Below are 20058 nucleotides of genomic sequence, written 5' to 3' on the forward strand. Positions count from 1 at the left end.
ACTTGGACGTTTACAAGAATGAAACTCAAAGGAATTGATGGGGACCCGCACAAGCGGTGGAGAATGTGGTTTAATTCGATGCAAAGCGAAGAACCTTACCAGGGCTTGACATGCCGCGAATCCTCTTGAAAGAGGGGTGCCTTTGGGAACGCGGACATAGGTGTGCATGACTGTCATCAGCTCGTGTCGTAAGGTGTTGGGTTAAGTCCTGCATCGAGCGCAACCCTCGTGTTTAGTTGCCAACCGTTGAGGTTGGAACACTGAGCAAACTGCCGATGATAAGTCGGAGGAAGGTGAGGATGACGTCAAGTCATCATGCCCCTTATGCCCTAGGCGACACACGTACTACAATGCCCAGGACAAAAGGTCGTGATCCCGCAAGGGTGAGCTAACTCCAAAAACTCGAAAAATTGTCATGAACTTGAAATTTGATCTAATCCGACCCTTATAATTTGGATTGGGTTGGGAGTGGAAGGTTTTTTTTTTTTTTTTTGTTTTTTCAGTTTTCCAAATTTCTTTATAATTTTAAAAACATTTTCAAAATTTTTTAAACCAAAAACTAATATTACTAGACAGATCGTTATTCGGTGTGCCACGTAAGCACCACGCGTCAATCTGACTGTAATTTTGAAGCTTTGACTTGTTTTATTATTTAAATTCGTTACGCAAAAACACATCACGAATTTGCAAATACAAAATGGAACCTGACAGCTTTCGAATGTGCCATTCAAGCAAAAATCCAAGGTGGATCAGACCACTGATCTTGAAAAAAACGCGTTCATTTTTCAATTCTGAATCTCAGAATCGGCTTCGATCCCTTCGCTTCTCATCTCCTACGGCCGTCCATGGCGGCTACGGCTGACCGGCTCCGCCCTGTCGTGACGTTTGCCGGCCAGGGGATTCGGTTTGATCAGGATTCGGCGGAGACTCCCCCTCTGCTCTCTAGGATGTTGTCTTATCCGATTGGGATTATTCACCACCAGTTGAGCCGCCGTCTTGGTGCCGGGAAGCCACAACCACCGCGGCGTCAGCAGTCTTTTAGTCGAGATTTTGGTCATGCTGCTGCGGAGACCGTTCTTGTTACTCGGTTGAGCTTCACTCTCCTTCGATCTCTTGGGTAATGTGGAAATGGATTCTCTCTGCCTCTCTCTTAACACTTGTACGCATTGCGGACTCATGCACATATGCCGATTATTTGGATTTCGAAAACCTGAATGTGAATTCGCAGCTGGTTTTGAAGTCCTACAAAGATGTCAATTCTTATTTCTATTCCTGTTTTATTTACTCTTTGTTCCCTGAGGAAAGGAAATGGAAAGGATTCGTAGTTCGTAGCTTGAAATTTTACGCCTTCTGCTCTGAGGGAATACTTTAATCATGAAATCCCTTATTTTATTAATTTCGTTTGTTCGAACTTGAGAATCTGCAAAAATTTTATTTAATCATGGAATCTCTACATCATATTAGTTTTGCTCTTTCAGTGAGCTCTTCCTCTCGCTATATCATGATCCCTTCTTTTCATTCAGGGTAGGGTACCGGTGGATCGTAAGATTAACTGCACTTGCAGTGTATGCCATTCTTCTTATGCCCGGTTTTCTTCAAGGTATTTGCTGCATAGCTTATTCGCTTTGAACATTTCTTCTTTTTCCTGTAAATGATTCTTGGGATTTTGTTGTCCTTGGAAGAAATAGTAAAATTAAATTTGGGGTGGAGTTTTTATATTGTACAAGTTGCAAATTAAAGCACTCTTAGAAGCCTCTGCTCAAATTAGTCTTGCTTTCCTCCCAAGCCTCTTGAAGTTCGTAAGAGGCCATGCCTTCCTTGCTAACTTCTTAATAACTCTCTTCTGGGCTATCATTTTTATACTTTGAGTAAACTCACTCGAACAATGGTCATGTTTTATAATACTTAGCCTAATGAAACTTTTACTGTATAAATACTCTAGTTAGGGACCTCTAAGCAAGGGGGTCTAGGTTACATTGTTTAAATTTTCTGTAAAGTAGCATTTTGTGCACTTCAGTCCATGGATATGCGAGCACACAATCTGTAATACTTGCCTTCATTTTCAACATTTTCATGACATTCTGAAATAAGAACTTATCGTGCTCTCGTATTGCTGTTGCCATCTCAATTTACTGAAATTTTGATCAAAATTTTATTATTGGAAAAGTTCCCGCATTAATGCTTGTACTGGATAAATGGGCGTATCTGATTTCCTTTCATTTACAACAGTTATGTATGATTATTTCTTCTCAAGTCAGATTCGGAGGAATATTATTTATGGAAATCAACCAAGAAATTGGTAGGTGTTCTCCTTGGATAGGTAATTGTTATGTTTGTTTTTTCACTCTGACCCTTATCTAAACCATTTTTCTTCTTCTTTGAGTGATGTTTCAGCTTGGATTTGTATTTACCTACAAATACTGATGAAAAAAAACCAGTTGTGATATTTGTTAGTGGCGGAGCTTGGATTATTGGGTGAGTGATCCGACGTTGATGGCATTTTGCTTGTCCATCCTGAAAAGGTTTTTGGTATTGGCTTCATTCAGCTCTTAAAAACCTCTTCTTCATAAGCTATAAAATTTTCTACTACAATACATTAATCCATATTATTATTAATCAATCAAGAATTCGTGATGATATCTAGTCAAGATCCTTAGGAGTTTTATTCCTTTCCAACCACATTTTGTCCATGAGGACTATAGTTGCAATAACCATAAGATTTCTTTTTGCGTCTTTATGGGGCAACTCTTATGAATTATGGTGAACTAAAATGGCCAAATCACCTTCATGTACCAACTTAACAAGTTGATTTGTGTAACTATCTATTCATGGAAGCTTCTTTTGCTTCTTAATGGCAATACGATTTTGACGGTTATTTTCTAATGTTTATTAATGATTCAGGAATAAAGCATGGGGAGCTCTTTTAGGAATGCAGTTGGCAGAGAGAGATGTCATTGTAGCCTCAATTGACTATAGGTAATGCATTATGTTCAAGCATTATCATGGTGAACTTAGTGAGGCTACTTTAGTTCAAAGAAGGAAGAAAACTTACTAGTCCTGCAAATTGTTCTCTGTTAGACTCTTTTTACTAGTCCTGTAAGAAACTTGTCTGAATACCATGTGTCAATCTAAGACACTCTGATGTTTGTGGTCATGGGTAGGATGCTTGTTAGCCCAATAGATATATACATCAAATCTAGTCTTTGAGTCTGACACTTGCTAATCACGTACCAAACATTTGTGAAGCATAATAAGTGGGCATAAATAATAATATATGACAAGAATAATAAATTTTGAGTAGTGTGATTCATCAAACTCTATTTTAATAAACGTGTCCTCGCCATATCATATCCATAGCTTCGGTGCCTTGTGTCTGTATGCATGCTTCCAATATGTCAAATGATCAATTTGAATCAGTCAACTCTGTGGTCAGAAGTATATGCATCTACTAGAGTTTGTCTCTTAATCTGTGAACTTTCTACTTGCAGAAATTTCCCGCAGGGTACCATTAGTGACATGGTGACAGATGTCTCTCAAGGGATCTCATTTGTCTGCAAGAATATAGCAGACTATGGAGGAGATCCGGACAGGTGACTGGATAATTTCTTCATTTTCTCATGCCCGTCTTATGTTCACTATCTTATTACTTTATTTTGCCCCCTCTGAATAGAATCTTTCTAATGGGACAATCAGCTGGTGCACATATTTCCGTTTGTGCCCTCTTGGAGCAAGCAATCAAAGAAGCTGGAAAAGGAGAGAGCGTAGATTGGAGTGTTTCCCAAATGAAAGCTTATTTTGGTTTATCTGGAGGGTAAATTTCTACCCCTTTTTCATTGTTATGGAATTTAAGGGATTCCCAGGAATTATGTGATTCGGCTACAATTAAATAGCATGCTTTCCCGTTGTTGTTAAACTTTTTTCTTCTTTTCAAAAGACCACCTTAGATGAAGTACTTTTTATTTTACTCTCGTGCTTAAAAGGTGCTAGACAGACTAGATGAACAAGATAAGAGACGAATAAGAAAGAGAAAATGTTGAACCATAACAATGCTCGTTCTTACTTTTCCTAGATTTGTGCAATAAAAAGGCTGGTTGTTGCTAATTAATGGTCCTAATACTGAATTTAACCTCTCAACCTCATCTCTGGAGCTCTAACAACAAATCCCTCCCCTTTGGGCTTCAATAAATTCTATGATCATGTTTTTTCATTGGCTCTCGGCTGGTGTAAATGCTTTTACTTTACTTTCACAGAGTATGGCTTAAGGGACCCCATGAAAAACTGAAAGGATTTTCTATGACCTGTTGGTTGGTCCTTTTTCATGTCAATGGTCTATATGTCCTGCAACTTCTCTCAAATTCATTGTTATCTATATGAGGAGTCAAGGAAAATGCCTTGCATTCTATACATTTTAAAAGTTGAGGACCACACATTTTAGGATTGAATTTCACAAACAGATCATTAGTTAAAATGTAATCATAGTATTCTTGCCCGAAAGCAGTTGAAACATCTTTAATTGACCATTGATTTTCATATTCATTTCATTACTAATGCTTCTATCGTAGGCTGCCCTTTCCCATTTAGAAAATCCTAGTTATGATTACTAAGCAATTTTCTTTCTTGTCTGGCTCATGCATAAGGACCCTGTACTGAAGTTTCCTTTTCTAAATTCTGTGGCAGTTATAACTTGTCAAAACTAGTTGAGCACTTCGATAGTCGGGGTCTATATCGTTCTCTCTTTTTGAGGTAGGTCCTAAATGTCATGTTTCTCTTCATTAACGGACTGATTGACGTCAACTTATTCTTCTTCAATTTATTTCAACGTGTGTCTGTAGCATAATGGAAGGTGAAGAATCTTTGGCCCAATTTTCCCCTGAAATAAGAATCCAAGATCCTAGCATCAGAGATGCTGTATCCAGCTTACCTCCTTTCGTTCTTTTTCATGGTACTGGTGATTACTCAATCCCATCGGATGCCAGGTTAGTGCGTTTCTCTTATTGAATTGATAGTAGATGAATGCTCATAAATTATTCTCATGTCACCATTCTGTGCACTTAAGTCACCTATTATTTCAAATTATGGAATGGTGAAGTATTGCAATCTTTAATTTTGCATAATGTATGTTTAGTGGTGTACACTATGTACTTGGAATGGAAAGAAAAAACTCGTGCTACACCTTCTATTTATCTGGACTTAATAGATGCTTGCTAACAAGCTCCTGCTCTCATACTACTATATAAATTATGTATAGCTATGAAATCAGTAAAAATTAAAAAAGGTCCAATTATGCTCTACATGTGCTGCTCCCAATTTCAAGAATCACTTGGGCATCAAAAATAGAATCCTATTCTCATGGTCGGATGCTAATTTGAAATTTGCAGTGTAACTTTTGTGGAGACACTCCGAAAAGTAGGGGCACAAGCTAACTTATTTCTCTACGAGGGAAAAACTCATACAGATTTGTTCCTTCAGGTAAGCCGACCTTCAAAGTTCTGTCGTATCTTTTGTTTCATGTTCTACTTGGGAAGATGAGAGATCGCAGCTGGCATCACTCAACAAAGTCATTTTGTGAAACTCCTGATGATATTTTGCAGGATCCTTTTCGTGGAGGCAGTTATGAACTTTTTGATCAATTAGTTGCCATATTACATGCTGGCGACGAGGAAGCTCTTGCAAAGGATTCCATGGCACCGCCAAAACCGCGTCTTGTTCCAGAGATTTTGATAGGATTGGCACGAATGGTTAGCCCTTTCTGAAGCCCTCCTCGTTTCTTTATGCTTTTCACAAACAAATGACATCAAAATATTACCATTCTGTTCTCCTGTGTTATTGACTATATGTATAATCGTAGTATGCTTTGGAAGCTCCTGAATCCAGTCTGCAATTGTAGTTGCAGCAGAGCATTCAAAACTTTTATTCCTTTCATTGTGTAGCATTATTGTTATCTGTAGTGCTCTTGTTGGTTTAGAAGTAGCAAGCCTAAGATTACCCATTGATTATGTTGTATTATTGTTTGAATACTTCATACCAATTCGTTTATTCAATTTCGAATGTGCAATGTTCTAGTACAAGACATTCACCTAGAGGTTGTTATCGTCGAGAGTTAACTAGGTCATCATCGTCTTCCTGACTCGTACTAGACAAAGATGATCTAAAAGGTTTCAAGGGCGGGCAAACCGTAAGAGTATGTAATTAATCTACAATTGGCTCATAAATTGACCAAGTTTCAAAGCATTTCATTACATTTTAAATTTTGTAGACATTCATCCATCTTTATTTCAATACATTTCATTTTCAAACTATATTTCTTTAGAAAAAGAAGTACAATCTTTAATTTTGCTGATGCATTTCATGATCATACCTGGAGAACATAGATATAAGAACCATTCCCTATGTTTATATATATATATAGCTTCTGCCCATTTGAGTTGATTGAATGAACTCAACTAGGTATTGTATCAGACCAGAGGCTCCACTCCTCTTCCAACTTTCAAACATTTTAATATTAATATCAAACACCGCACCTCTACATGCTTTTGTTCTTGTCTGTTTTTTTTTCTTTTGCAGCTTTCCTCATTCTGTTTCTCCACATAACATTCTCTCTCTCCTTCTTTATTTTTCTTTTTCTCTCTCTAGATTGTCTCATTTCATGATACCTTTGCATGTCTACATGCTGTGTTTCTTGTCTGGTTTTTTTTTCCACGTTTTCATCTTCTTTTTAGAGTAGGCTAATGTAATTTTACAGAGACATCATATGAAAGATATATATATGGGATGGATTTGACCATTGTCTGAATCAGTGGATTTGCGTTTGGCAGTAAAATTTTCTGTTTGTTTCCTGGGAATCGGTGAAAGGAAACGCAGTGTGTAACATTGATCATCTCATCCCAATTGGGTTTTCTGTACTGCTAAAATTTAAAAACTTTTGTCTTTTTTAATTGGTGGATTATTTCAATTTAATCACTATTGTTTATAAGTTTTTAGTTTAATTTAATCAAGAGTAGTGGTTTTCTTTTGTTTCTTTCTTTCTAAAATTCTGTTGAGATTTGACAATGTTTTTGAGAAGTGGGAAAAAGGGTTAATAGTAACTGCAGCGGTGTAGCCGGCTGGGTAAGCGGTTGGCCGAATACGTCTTCAGCGGGCGGCGGGTATGGGGTCACAGGGGTGGGTCTGGTCTGGTCTGGGTGTGGGGGCCTGGTGGTTTCAAGTTGCAGCCTTCGGGAATGGATCGATTCCAGACGTAAGGCAGCAGACTTCTCAGATTGTGAGTCAAATCGTCGGATGTCGACGGCCGGCAGACTGGTTTATTAAAATAGGATTTGCCGATTTGGGAGGGAGGAACTCGAACTAGAAACCCTAGAAGAGACGGAAAAATGAAGAAGGTCTGGGTCTCTGCCACGTGGCAGATAGGATGAAATGCACGGTCATGATGGAGCAATTTTTTCCACCCTTTTCCTTTTCTTCTTTCTTCTTTTTTTTAATTAAAATTTAGTCATTTATAATTAAAAAAAAAATTATAATTTAGTCCAAATGAGGGGAATGAATGTGTTTTAAAACTTGTTTAGTAGACATGTTTTAAAACTAAAAAAGTATGAGGCTAACGACGATATGTAATAGACCAAAACAGATAATATTCGATAGTTATATGCTTGAGCTCTTACAAGGTAAAACCGTATTGTGTTCAAGTCATGAAATATCGCTTGGGCTCTTACCAGGTAAGACCGGATTGTGTTCAAGTCATGAAATCTACGATAGGCTTGAGCTCTTATTAGGTAAGACCCTATTGTGTTCAAGTCATGAAATCAACAATTAGACGTCGAGTTCATAAGTCTTCTTACTATTCTAATCAAACGTTAATTTATATTAATTTTATTAACGGAAATAAAATAAAGGAGGGTTTGTTGCAAGTCATTTCATAGAGGTAGGGGGTTAAATTGCAAAGCAGATGGGGCCTGGGTGTGGCTTCAAAGGGCTGTTTGGCAAAAGAGAATACGGATGTTTGATCGGCCACACAATCAAAAACCATTGTCCACATTACCCCTACCCTTCCCCCCTCCCTACTCTCTGTTCCATTCAAATCACTCTTTTCTTTCTCTTCTTCTTTTCATTCCATTAGTGATTATCCCTTATTATTAACTATGTATATCCATCATTACTCTCTACTAATCACCTTTAATCTCTCTCTTATATACCTTAACACACTCTTCACATCCTTTGATTCAAACCCTCTTCTTTACCCACCAAATAGATATCTATTTGGAATGTTCTTCCTCAACTTTGTTCCACATCTATTTTGTTTAAGCTTCTAACTCAATTCATTCTTATGCTCAACCTTGCTAGATTTATGTGTTTCTCATACCAAGTTTCATTTACACAATAACAAGAATTAGATTTCGTGATATGTCACGATTAAGTAGAGAAACGATTTGAGATCCCTGGGGAACGAAACATTCTTTATAAGGGTGTGGAAACCTCTCCTTAACAAAAACGTTTTAAAATCGTGAGACTAATGACAAATCGTGGGTTTGAGCTGTTTTTTTGTTTTTAACGATACTTGCTTTTGATTAACATATAAACAAAATCCTTTGACAATTGTGAGACATCAATGATTCAAAAAGATTAGGTCAAAGGAAAGAACAAAACCATGATTGTAATTGAATCACTATCACTTCTAAACACTTGATCCAATAAACTTTTGTTCTAACAACTGAACTAACTCTTAGTGCATAAACATTGCCAAACTACAAACAAAAAGGGGACGCTATGTTGCTAATGTTTCATGTCAATCATTTTTTTTTTTTTTTATTGTTACTTGTTCTTCATGATCTTCCATTCTTCTTAAATCTTTCTTACTTGCTTAAGTAATTAAGAACTTATTCTCCTTCTTCAATGTTCATACCAACTCATCATTAATTTTGGCACATACAATGATATGTCCCTAGCAATAAATTCAAAAGATCCCAACTCCAGTGAAGACATGCAAGAGCCATACACAAATCAAAACATGATCTAATTATTTTAATAAAGCAAGAAAAAACATCAACACCACCAGTCTTTACTTATTGTAATATAATAAATAAAAACATTCAAGTAGTAGTTCAAGAAAAACCCATCTAAAATTAGCCATGTTTTGATCTTGTTTGCTTCATTTGATCCCTGATGTGTTCATACGCGTTTGCAATAAGCTCTCAAATCCTGAAGAACAATTTGAGAAAAATCAAAACTTTTTAGGGGAAAAAAAATGAAAAATCTTAAGCCTTAGAGTGTTGAAATTACCTGAAGATCAATTTTACTTGGGAAATGGATAATTGGGGTTGCTATTGCCCTCCCAATTTTGAGTTAAGTTTATAGGAATGCCATCAATGGAAATGAGGAGATTTCTCTGTGAAGAACCAGAAATAATGGAAGGCTTCCATTTCCTCTTGATCATGGAGGGTTCTTGGAGATGCCCTTTTGAGGCCTTCATTTGATCCAAAAACTTCCATTGAGAGGCTTCGGCATCGTTATCTCGGCACAATTTCATCTCATCGTCCTCGATGAACTTTTTCGCATAAAGTTTTCTCTTGTTCATGAACGAGGATTCCTCCATTGATAGATTTGAAGTTTCACCGCCATGAACGTCGATTTTTCCGTCGTCGTCGTCACCGTTTTCATCATCCACTTGCTTCTTCTCCTTAGCCTTGGCTCTTGATTGTTTAGCAAGAAGATTAAAAACTTCAACTTTATTAGTCATTTCCTCTTCTTCTTCAACATCTGAAGCCAAAGACATTCTTCTAGCTCCACCAACAACCTCAAAATTTCCATATTTGGTCCTTGAAAGCTCTTTAATTGCTTTTTTGGATTTGCTAAAAAGCCACTCTAGGGTTTTGCTTGCTTTGTCATACCCTAACATGTCTTGCAAATCAAAGAACTTACGAGCTATGTCAATGGACAATCTCACTCTCCGATCCCGTAAACCTTGAGCCGTGTAAATCTTGCTATGTCGGTCCTTCTTCCCCGACCCCATTCTCGCCCCAGAAGCACTCGGAATGTTGCCAAAAGCTTGAACGTTGCTCCCCGCCACCGCAAAATTGATCACGGCCTCCGGTGTTGTGGACGTCGAGAAGTGGCCAATGGGAAGATAGGGAGCCAAAAAAGAGACAGGATCTTGGTGGGGTTGATGGAAATTGAAAGTTGTGGCTGTTGGCTCAGAGTTGAGAAGTGAAGGAATTGAGAGAGGGAGATTATAGGAAGCAGTGGAAGGAGAAGGAAAGTAAGGAAAAGGGTTGAGATTATAGCTTGAAGAACCCATTTTTGTTCAATTTTTCAAAGGATTTTGGCAATGAAATGAAGCTCAAACACCTCTACCCATTAAAGATCTTATGTTCTTCTTTGATTTGAGGTCAGATTTTTAGGTTTTGGAGTTCGAGAGAAAGGGAGGAATAGAGGACAGAAGTGGGTGGGTGTGGCTATGAGCAAAAAGAAAATGGGCCCTTAAACGTGGGAGATTGTCACTTCAACAAACCCTTCTATAAAACATTCATAGTTTCAGTTCTAAATTGCTAGGGTTTAGTTATAAATGTGTTAGGGATGTATAGCTCATCTGTACTCATTTCAATCACATAGATACCTTCAAAACATGAAGTGGGTATCAAAAAATGATGAGTTGAATAGCTATTGAATCTTAGGCTGTTGATCAGAAACCATTATGTCATGCTGAGTGAGTTAATAAAAAAAAAGGCTTCTGAATTGTTAGAGACTAGAAGAGAGCCCTGTAAATTAGTGTCATATTGCCCTTAACTATAGGGTTAGTCCACATAGCTACTACTAGAGATCCCTTCCCTTGTAGGTTTGAATTTTTTTGGAACCAACAAAAGCTTAGATCTTACCGCCTAGATTCATCAAGCAGATATTGTTATCTTTGAGCTTCCCCTCAAAACTTTAAAATGCGTTTGCTAAGAGAAGTTTTCAACACCTTTATAAATGGTGTTTTGTTCTCCTCTCCAACCAATGTGAGACATCACAGTTAGCTTGTTAAACTAGTTGAATTAAGGTTATGAAAAATTTTGAATTTTAAGAGTAGAAATTGGAGTTGACCAAGTCAATATCAACTAGGATAGGTTAAAATAATTTTTGGGGAGTTTATTAATGTTCTAAATTAAGAGAAATGAAAAAAATATATTAAAAAATAGGAGACTCTTTGGTTGCTACTAAGATATGACTGTACTGTTGGAACGCCTTAGGGCTAGGTTGGATGTCTATTGTTGCTTTGACGTTTATGTAATTGTTTGAAAATATTAAGTTATGAGTGTTATGAGATGGGAATAAATGTATGCATATCGAGTATGTTAATGAAGATGTTGATATATATAAACGATCTTCTATGTTGCATCATGTTAATAAATTGATATGTTTGCATGTGAGACCTCGTACATTTGTGTGCTCATAAAAGTCGTGAAACAGGAAATATGTTACCTTTGTTTATATAAGAATTGACTACATGAAAGTGATATACGTAAGGTCGTTGTGCATGAAAGTGACGTCCATCTATGCACGAAGATGATGCATGCCAAAAAGACCTAGGGCGCATAAAAGTGATACTCGCCTAACGTTTTTGGTATACATGAAAGTGATGTACATGAAACTAAAGACGAAATAACACATAACATTGAAAAGAAACCGTTTGATTAAGAAATCGTCGAATGTTGGAAAAGAAATCTTTATGAAATTATTTTTTGATATGGACTAAATGAAAAATACATTGACGAGGTTTAAAAAGACATGTATTAGAGGCTTTTGTTAAAGACAACAACATCATGTGTTGACAAGAAAGTTCCTCGGAGACAGCATGTACAACATGTAACATCCTTACCTGCTTAAACTTGACCTCTTATGAATATCACTCTGTAAAGATTGCAACATTAATAAAGTTTCTGCTGTTCTCTTTTGTGCCCCTCTGTCATGCTCTCTCCGCTCGACATGTGTCACCTGACAATATTCCAAAGAACCATGTCTATTCGTATATTTATTTTAACGATATTATTTAGAGATAATCTAATTGGAAATAGCTATGTTCTATGTCAACGAATAGACGTGTTTGCTTGTAATATCGAAACGTATTTATTTATTGTATCCAAATTTCTGTAGCCTCGAAGGTGTTACTCACTTGTTTACTGGTCGATCCAGCTAAATGAAGGACATGGTTGTTGATGAATTAAGATGAACCCTAGTTTGAATTAAATAGGTGCTTTTCTGGCATGACCAATTGATGAGACATGATAGGACCTCTGAACTCCCATTTGTGTACAAAATCATTGGTGCTCATTTTTACTTTGGAATTTGGAAAATGGGTTGGTTTCCAATTACCCATTACCTGTTGCCATCTCATCATTTCATTCTTTCTTACCAAACACGATTTTACGTTAATTAGAGAGTAGAATGAAACATTCTTTATAAAAATGTGTAAACTTCTCTCTAACATATGCGTTTTAAAGTCGTGGGCTGACGATAATACACAATAGGCCAAAGGGACAATACCTTCTAGAGGTAGACTTGGTCTACTACATTATATACCTTCATGATTTATAAGAGATATCCGAGTCTCGTTTATGTGAAGTTCATGGCATTATCGAGATGTCTATTTATCTCTTGAAGTGGGTAGAGAATAGAAGATGGAGTGAAGAGAAATTTCTCGAGACAGATTTCCCTTCCACTTTCTACAATCATTATATTTTGTTTTTGAATAATAATTCAAAGTTGGTAAAACGGAGGGGTCAAAAATTTTCGCTCAACATCTAGAGTTTTACGACTATGATTGTAATATTTTTCGCTCCGTGTTCGGTTAACTCTGATGTTATGTTTTGAGAAGGAATCAAATGTGAAGTTGTTGGTACAAAAGGTGACAAATATATGAGATGAAGAGGAAAACTATTCTGAAAAATGTTGCAAATTAAGATATTTATTAAATATTCTTTTGACCATCTGCTCGCCGTTTTTGTCCATACCTTTTCCAACAGTATTGTCTGGTCAAAGTCAAAAGTTAAATAATTCAATACAAAATAATAATAATAATAATAATAAAAATGTAGAGAAGTTAAATAAATTGTGCAACATTGTTTGAACCCAAATTTATTATAATTTTAAGTCATAACATTCTAAATAATTTATTTTAAATTTATTACTTTGTATTTATTTAAAATTTTAATTTAAGTAAACCTGGTTCCTATTTCACTAATGATAAAGATATTTTAGAATATTTTTATTAATTTGGCGTTTTAAAATAATTGAAATATTGTATCAATTTTTTATAGTTTTATATTCACATGAATAAATCCCTTAATTTAAAAATGAATGTCTTGGGCCATGTCCAATCGAGCCCATATTGATAGCTCAAAGCCCAGATGAAAGTTAACTAGAGCCCATATTGATAGCCCAAAGCCCAGATGAAAAGTTAACTAGAGCCCATATTGATAGCCCAAAGCCCAGATGAAAAGTTACATAGAGCCCATATTGATAGCCCAAAGCCCAGATGAAAAGTTAACTAGAGCCCATATTGATAGCCCAAAGCCCAGATGAAAAGTTACATAGAGCCCATATTGATAGCCCAAAGCCCAGATGAAAAGTTAACTAGAGCCCATATTGATAGCCCAAAGCCCAGATGAAAAGTTACATAGAGCCCATATTGATAGCCCAAAGCCCAGATGAAAAGTTAACTAGAGCCCATATTGATAGCCCAAAGCCCAGATGAAAAGTTACATAGAGCCCATATTGATAGCCCAAAGCCCAGATGAAAAGTTAGCTAGAGCCCATATTGATAGCCCAAAGCCCAGATGAAAAGTTAACTTAAAACCAAAATCAAAAAAGAAAATTAAATTTATTTATTTTTGTTGATATTTTTTCGTTGGGTAGAAAAGTAAACAGTACGGACGGGTAGGATAGAGACAGATCGCTAATTATTACGCACTTATTGCACGTGCGAGAGTGTTTTTATTTCTTTTAAATGTTCTGGGACCCACCTTATATTCACACGGTCAGTTTCGTTTTAATGCTTTTTTTTTCATTATTGTTTTTAATAATTTCTTTTTTCTATTTTCAAATTAGATACAAAAATATATATATATATATATAGATCAACTAAATTGACAAAACTGTCCCATCGACTTTATTATAATTTTGAGAAATTAACTTTTTTAGCCTATAAAATAATTTTGAATCTTACCAATTCAATTCTATTAAAGTTATTAGTGAATTTATCAACTACGTTCCAAATTGGTAAAAAAAATAATTTTTCTAAGGTCAGAAATGATAATTAAAGAGGGTCATTTGAGTCCAAGTGGTTGACCACTACGAGTATCGATCAAGTTTGTGCCCTTTGGTATCGAATCCCTTGACGTTTGAGGTCAACATCCAAGAGACCACATCATTAACCCTTGAGGCTTAGGTGATGGTTGAGAAGGCTAAGGCCTTCCGTCTCGACTTCTATTTAAGAAATTATTTGACTAAGTAACCATCCAACCTTACAATCGTTCTACACACTTGACGTGTCGTGATAGTTACGATAAAATTACAGCACTTTATTATGAGAACATTTTCTAACCTACCATATAACAGGATGAATTTGTTCATGATCACTATCCTAAGTACATAGTAATTTGTAGGCAAAATATCATGTGGTTATCGATCTTCTAATAGAGCTAGATCATTTCATTGCCAAGAAGACAAAGGTGGAAAATAAGAGTATGAAATCATTAGGCAAAATATTTAAAATGTCTCTCTATTATTTACATTTGAAGGCATGAAGAAGTAAAGCAAAACAAGAGTGAGTTTCGAGTTAGTCGTGCGAGCAGATGATCATCACGATACAGCTACGAATAATATAAAGTCTTCCCTTTTGTTGTCTAATATAACCTCCAAAGGATGATTTTGATATCCATGAAAGCTTCTTCTTCTTCCTCGTCTCTTCTCCCATGGTAGCATCTGCAAGTCTAGTGCTTCTACTCATCTTCTTCTTCTTCTTCTACCCTTTTGGACTGTGTGTATGATCAGCAAGCTTAAGGCAATAGGCGGAGGGGTCTGAATTTATATAGAGAAAGGGAAAGGAAAGCCTGTGTTCCTCTCTCTCTCTTGGGGTTATGAAACAGCATTTATTTGGGGATTCAACTACCAAGAAATTTTGTCGGCCATTGATTATTAAATTCTGGAGTGGAAAAAGAAGAAGACGACGACGAACAACAAGAATGGTCTTGGGATCTGTGACGCCATTCATTTCTTTTTCCCCTGTTCTTGGTTTTGGTGCAATTTTAGTTTTGTTTTGTTTTTTTTTTTTTTTTTTTTTTTTTTTTTTTATTCAGACATTATTAGGAAAAAAAAGTATACAAATTGAGTTTTTATTCTACAATTTTTCTATGCTATTTTACCAATTTTTATTATATGAAAATTCTAGAATTTGAGTTTGAGTTTAATTTGGATAAAAAAAAAAAAAAAAAGTATACAAATTGAGTTTTTATTCTACAATTTTTCTATGCTATTTTACCAATTTTTATTATATGAAAATTCTAGAATTTGAGTTTGAGTTTAATTTGGATAAAAAAAAAAAAAAAAAGTATACAAATTGAGTTTGTATTCTTCCACTTTGTCCCATCCTATTTTACCAAATTTCTTATTATATTTATATACTAAGTTTAATTTGGATTATATTTAAAATATAATGTAAGAAAACAAAGCTTATACACAAAACCCAAAAGAAAAAAAAAATGCAATAAATTAATATGGTGTGAAACTTAATCCACAACATAATCCCATGTATAATGTATCGTGTTTCTCCCTTTTTTTTGTCTTTGTTCGTTGATTTAATTTTTTCTCGAAACTATAATTAATTTTTTAAATATATAATAATTAAAGTTTAGAATTCGAAATTTATATCGTACATTGTCATATTACTTACTATTTGTTTTTTAAGAGTGAAATGCTATCCCACAAATTAACACGAGCTCTTTCAATATGCTTTGTTTTCACTCATATGTATATCGAGAAAATTCTTAGGAAATCACCTAATGTAGAATAGTTTTAAGTAAAACATATTTAACCATGAAATTCCTACGAATGAGCCACACAAAAAAAGGTGCACTCTGGACTCCTATTTCATTAAACCCAAAAATAATAATAATTCAAAAAAAAAAATTAATAGATATAATATCGAACTTTGACATGTATAACTATGAAGAATCTTTTATAAAGAGAACATCCTATCGAATTACGAACATTTATTTAATTTTTAATTTGATTTGATGTTAAAATATATATAAATATGTTTGAATATTTAATATATAATATAATATTCTATTGTCCATGCATCCATTAATTTAATCATAAAGCCATAAGACAACAATTGATGCTCAAAGTCCTAAGTCAAATTTTATAGAAGAGGAATGTATAGAGCCAAAAATAAGGGACTCTCATGCACGTGACAGCCACGTGAAGGCCAAGGCAGTGCCCTTAATATCCTAGACAATCTTGGTTTTGGGTTCGACATGTCGTCTATATGTTTCCTAAATTCTTCGGATCATTTTTCTTTTTAAGAGAATTAAATAAACTAAGAATATTTAAATCTCTTACTCATTTAGGCTAATTACCATATCTTTCTCTTGGATTAACCAAAGATTTTTCTCGTATTAAATAAAAATGCTAATTAGCAAATTCAATGAATTGGGTTTCTTAACATTTGGTCGAAAGATATATCAAATCTCTTAATTTCGAACCATAATTAAAAGTTATAATTTGGACAAACCAACTAATTTATATAAAGAAAATTAGAGCACAAAGCACCCAAGATACGCTTATTGTACGTACCATTTTCAAATGAACTACACAATCTTGGTTTAAGGGTGGATTGAGTTAAATAATTTAGAATCAATTGAGATTATATGATTAGTTGTTACATGTCTAAAATAGTAAGTCAGGGTCGTGTACGTACGTGTACTAGCCTTGTGTTTGACGAGAATGTTTTGGGCATAGGAGCGGGATCATTATAGTCGTGAAATATTTGTACGTTTTTTCTTCTTCATCACTATACTTCTCAAAGATCAACATAGTGGAGCCTATAGTATGAAAGTGGTGAACATGTTCGTGAAACATATGTATGAAATTGATACATATTTCTGGTTTTATGTTAGTCATGTTGACATGTAGAAAGGTAGTCATCAAACCCAAAGGATTTCTTTTATTCTTGTACATGATATCCTCTCATGTATGGGCCTTAAGTAAGCCCAACTTCAAAAGTGTAATAAAAGCTCTCAGTCATTTTTTATTTGCAACTCATTTCTTTCTTTAAGATATACATTAATACAATATTTATAATTTTTAAAATTGAAACCATACACTTTATTAGTATATGTATTACATTTTATTTCACCTACAATATCTAATTTTATAGGCTCATAGAAATAAATTAGAACAAAAAGTTCAACTACCCTTTAATAATTTACCTCTAACCTACTATATCTAGTTTTGTAGGCTTAAATGAGTAAATCCAACTTAACTCGAGAGTCGAATTATTGCCTAGATCAAAGGTCAAAAGTTAACTTTCGCTCTAATAATTTACAAGTTTGCTCTAATAATTTACTAAGACTCATAAACTCTATCTAGTTTTGTAGGCTTGAATTGAATGAGTAAACTCGAGCATAACTCAAGTCAAGTCACGTCATTACCCCGAGTAGAGGTCAAAAGTCGAAGAGGTTAGAAGTTCAATTCCACTCAAATGGTATGAAGGAAACAAAAATGAAGAGCTAGAATGGTTTTCTTGTTCTTCATCCAAAGTTTGGAGAGGCTACGGAAAACCCTTGTTTTATATTTACCCCACCAAATAACGAATATCACATAGAATTCTTCTAAATTTTATTTTGATCAATTAATAATTATCAGAACATTAACCAAAAAGAAAGAAACAGATACATATATTTGGTTGAATAAATAAAAGCAAATTCAGAACAGTTTGTAGGGAGGTACCCTTTGGAACAGAGAGATGAGTTTTCACCTTTTATTACTTTTTTTTTATCTTCCTCTGCCTATAATTGTTCCCAACATAAACCAGTCTGTGCTAATAATCAGTACAGAGAGAAGAAACCAACCTGCATTTAACTCCACCGCCATTGACAGCCATTGAAGCGCAGCTCCATCCTCCACCGGTTTCAATGGATCATATCCTTCGAATTCCCAGCTACAACAACCAACCCTTGACCCTGATTTCCAATTTGTTCCACAAGCTTCGTTAATTTCGTATGCTTGCTGCACCAGGCTTCCAGCAGCTTTGCCTCTTTGTTCTCTGCGTCTCTTCGCATAGCACTTACTTGCTCTCTGTAATCGCTTTCGATTCTTCCCAAATACGCCATTTCTTCCTCCCTCAACCTCCGTATCTTCGCTTCCATCTCCTCCATTTTCTCTCGCTTCTTTCTCGCTTTCTCCGATTCCAGCTGTTGCTCTAATCGATTCAGTCGCCATGTCGCCTCCTTCTTGTGTTGAAGCCAAATCTGGCGCCCTTCTTCCAACTCCTTGCAGTATAGGACTAAGGCTCCCATCTGCTGAACCGGTAACAATCGGTTCATTTCCGAGTCGAGAACGACCGGTTCGGAGGGAGATAGCGTGAGACTCACCGATGGCGACGGCGTGGTCGACGAGGTGGAAGACGAAGCGGTGCTGGTGGAGTTGACGTTCATCCACAGAGGAAGGACGTTAGAAGACGACGTCGTAGAGTTGACGGATCCGAGCGAGAGGACCGGATCAGCGTCGGGGACGGGAAGGCGAGGCATCAAGTTGGCCAACGGCGGGGGAGGAGGAGGAGATTGAAACGCGGTGGAGTAGAGCTTCGGCTGGACGTACTTCTCAGCGAAGGTTTCCAAAATATGATCGTACGGACCTTGTAGCGCCTTCTCCGGCGAGGAAACACCGGAGATCGAAAGATTCCCGTCGGAATTTTGGTAATCGCGCCTCTGCGTTAGGTTTTGCGCCTTCTGCAACTTCTTAAGTTGCTTCTCTTTAAAAACCTCCCACCACTTGCCGAGGCGCTTGGCCGTACGGCCGGGAACCTCGGCAGCGATCTTCTTCCACTTATTGCCGTACTTAGCCTGAAGAGAGATGACGAGAGTCTGCTCCTCGGGAGAGAGGGAGCCTTTCTTCAAGCCAGGTTTAAGGTAATTCTTCCAGCGCTCCAGACAGGATTTAGGATCGCGATGGAGAGGTTTCCCCATACGCTGAGAGATGAGATTCCATTCTTTAGGGCCATATTGCTTGACGTAGGCTCGTAGGAGTGCGTCTTCTTCCGGCTGCCAGCGCTGGCGGTCCTTCATTTCATCGCCACCATAGCTGCAGTGAGAATAAGCTCAAATGGCAGAGATGGAGACGGAGCTCATTGTAGAGAGAGAGAGAGAGAGATGGGTGAAGGTGAAGAGGACGAAGGAGGATGATGATGCGTACTGTTGTTATTATGGAGCTCCGATGCTCTGCTGAAATCTATTTCAGACTCCACGCGCCTTTTTCCAATTTTTCACGCGCCTCTATTTGGCTCAATCCTCAAACCAGTGACAAATTTAAAGGTTTTATTTACGTTTTTTAACTTTTCTTCTAACTTTTTTACTTTATTTATTTTCTTCTGGTCCCAAATTTCTGCACATTCCTCTCATTTTATTTTTTATTTCTCGAAAAAAAAAAAAAGAATTTGAATATAATTTAATAGATAAAATACATAAATATTTTGCATAAAATTAAATTGCAATAATTATTTAACCAATTAAATTTTTTACTATTATGATCTTGATTTTACAATTTAATTCATTCTCTTTTAGTTTTATTTTATTTTAATATGCAAATTAATAAAATAAGTACATACAAAAACAAAAAATAAAGTAAAGCGTCTCTTTATTATTATTATTTTTTTACAATTATTGGAAAAATACGAATAAATAGTTTGTCTAATATTGACCGACAATTTTTTTTAATATTTATTTTCTCCGGAAAAAATAAAAAAGAGTAAGAATTAAAACATAGAAAAGGGCAAAAGTAATTACAAATCAAATTAGCATAATTCATAAT

At 35.8% G+C, this 20058-nt stretch overlaps 3 protein-coding genes across 3 annotated transcripts; 1 reads left to right on the plus strand and 2 right to left on the minus strand.

Moving 5' to 3' along the window:
- Positions 1–703: 703 nt before the first annotated feature.
- Positions 704–6068, plus strand: LOC111493009 (isoprenylcysteine alpha-carbonyl methylesterase ICME-like). Its single transcript, XM_023142574.1, has 11 exons — positions 704–1117; positions 1524–1600; positions 2230–2299; positions 2395–2475; positions 2902–2976; positions 3489–3590; positions 3671–3811; positions 4678–4743; positions 4833–4976; positions 5379–5469; positions 5592–6068. The coding sequence occupies exons 1-11, from the start codon at positions 846–848 to the stop codon at positions 5751–5753; spliced, it is 1281 nt and encodes a 426-aa protein (XP_022998342.1). The 5' UTR covers positions 704–845; the 3' UTR covers positions 5754–6068.
- A 3355-nt stretch (positions 6069–9423) lies between these two features.
- LOC111493226 (transcription factor CYCLOIDEA-like) lies at positions 9424–10288 on the minus strand. The gene is made up of 2 exons (XM_023142870.1): positions 9513–10288; positions 9424–9457 (listed from the first exon to the last, which is right to left on the minus strand). The coding sequence occupies exons 1-2, from the start codon at positions 10286–10288 to the stop codon at positions 9424–9426; spliced, it is 810 nt and encodes a 269-aa protein (XP_022998638.1).
- Positions 10289–17846: 7558 nt separating this feature from the next.
- Positions 17847–19543, minus strand: LOC111492624 (protein rough sheath 2 homolog). The gene has a single exon (XM_023141996.1). It carries the CDS (start codon positions 19314–19316, stop codon positions 18162–18164), a length of 1155 nt encoding a protein of 384 aa, XP_022997764.1. The 5' UTR covers positions 19317–19543; the 3' UTR covers positions 17847–18161.
- Between the last annotated feature and the right edge of the window lie 515 nt (positions 19544–20058).

Source organism: Cucurbita maxima, unplaced genomic scaffold, assembly GCF_002738345.1.
Source record: "Cucurbita maxima cultivar Rimu unplaced genomic scaffold, Cmax_1.0 Cma_Scf00018, whole genome shotgun sequence".
Taxonomy (NCBI): domain Eukaryota; kingdom Viridiplantae; phylum Streptophyta; class Magnoliopsida; order Cucurbitales; family Cucurbitaceae; genus Cucurbita; species Cucurbita maxima.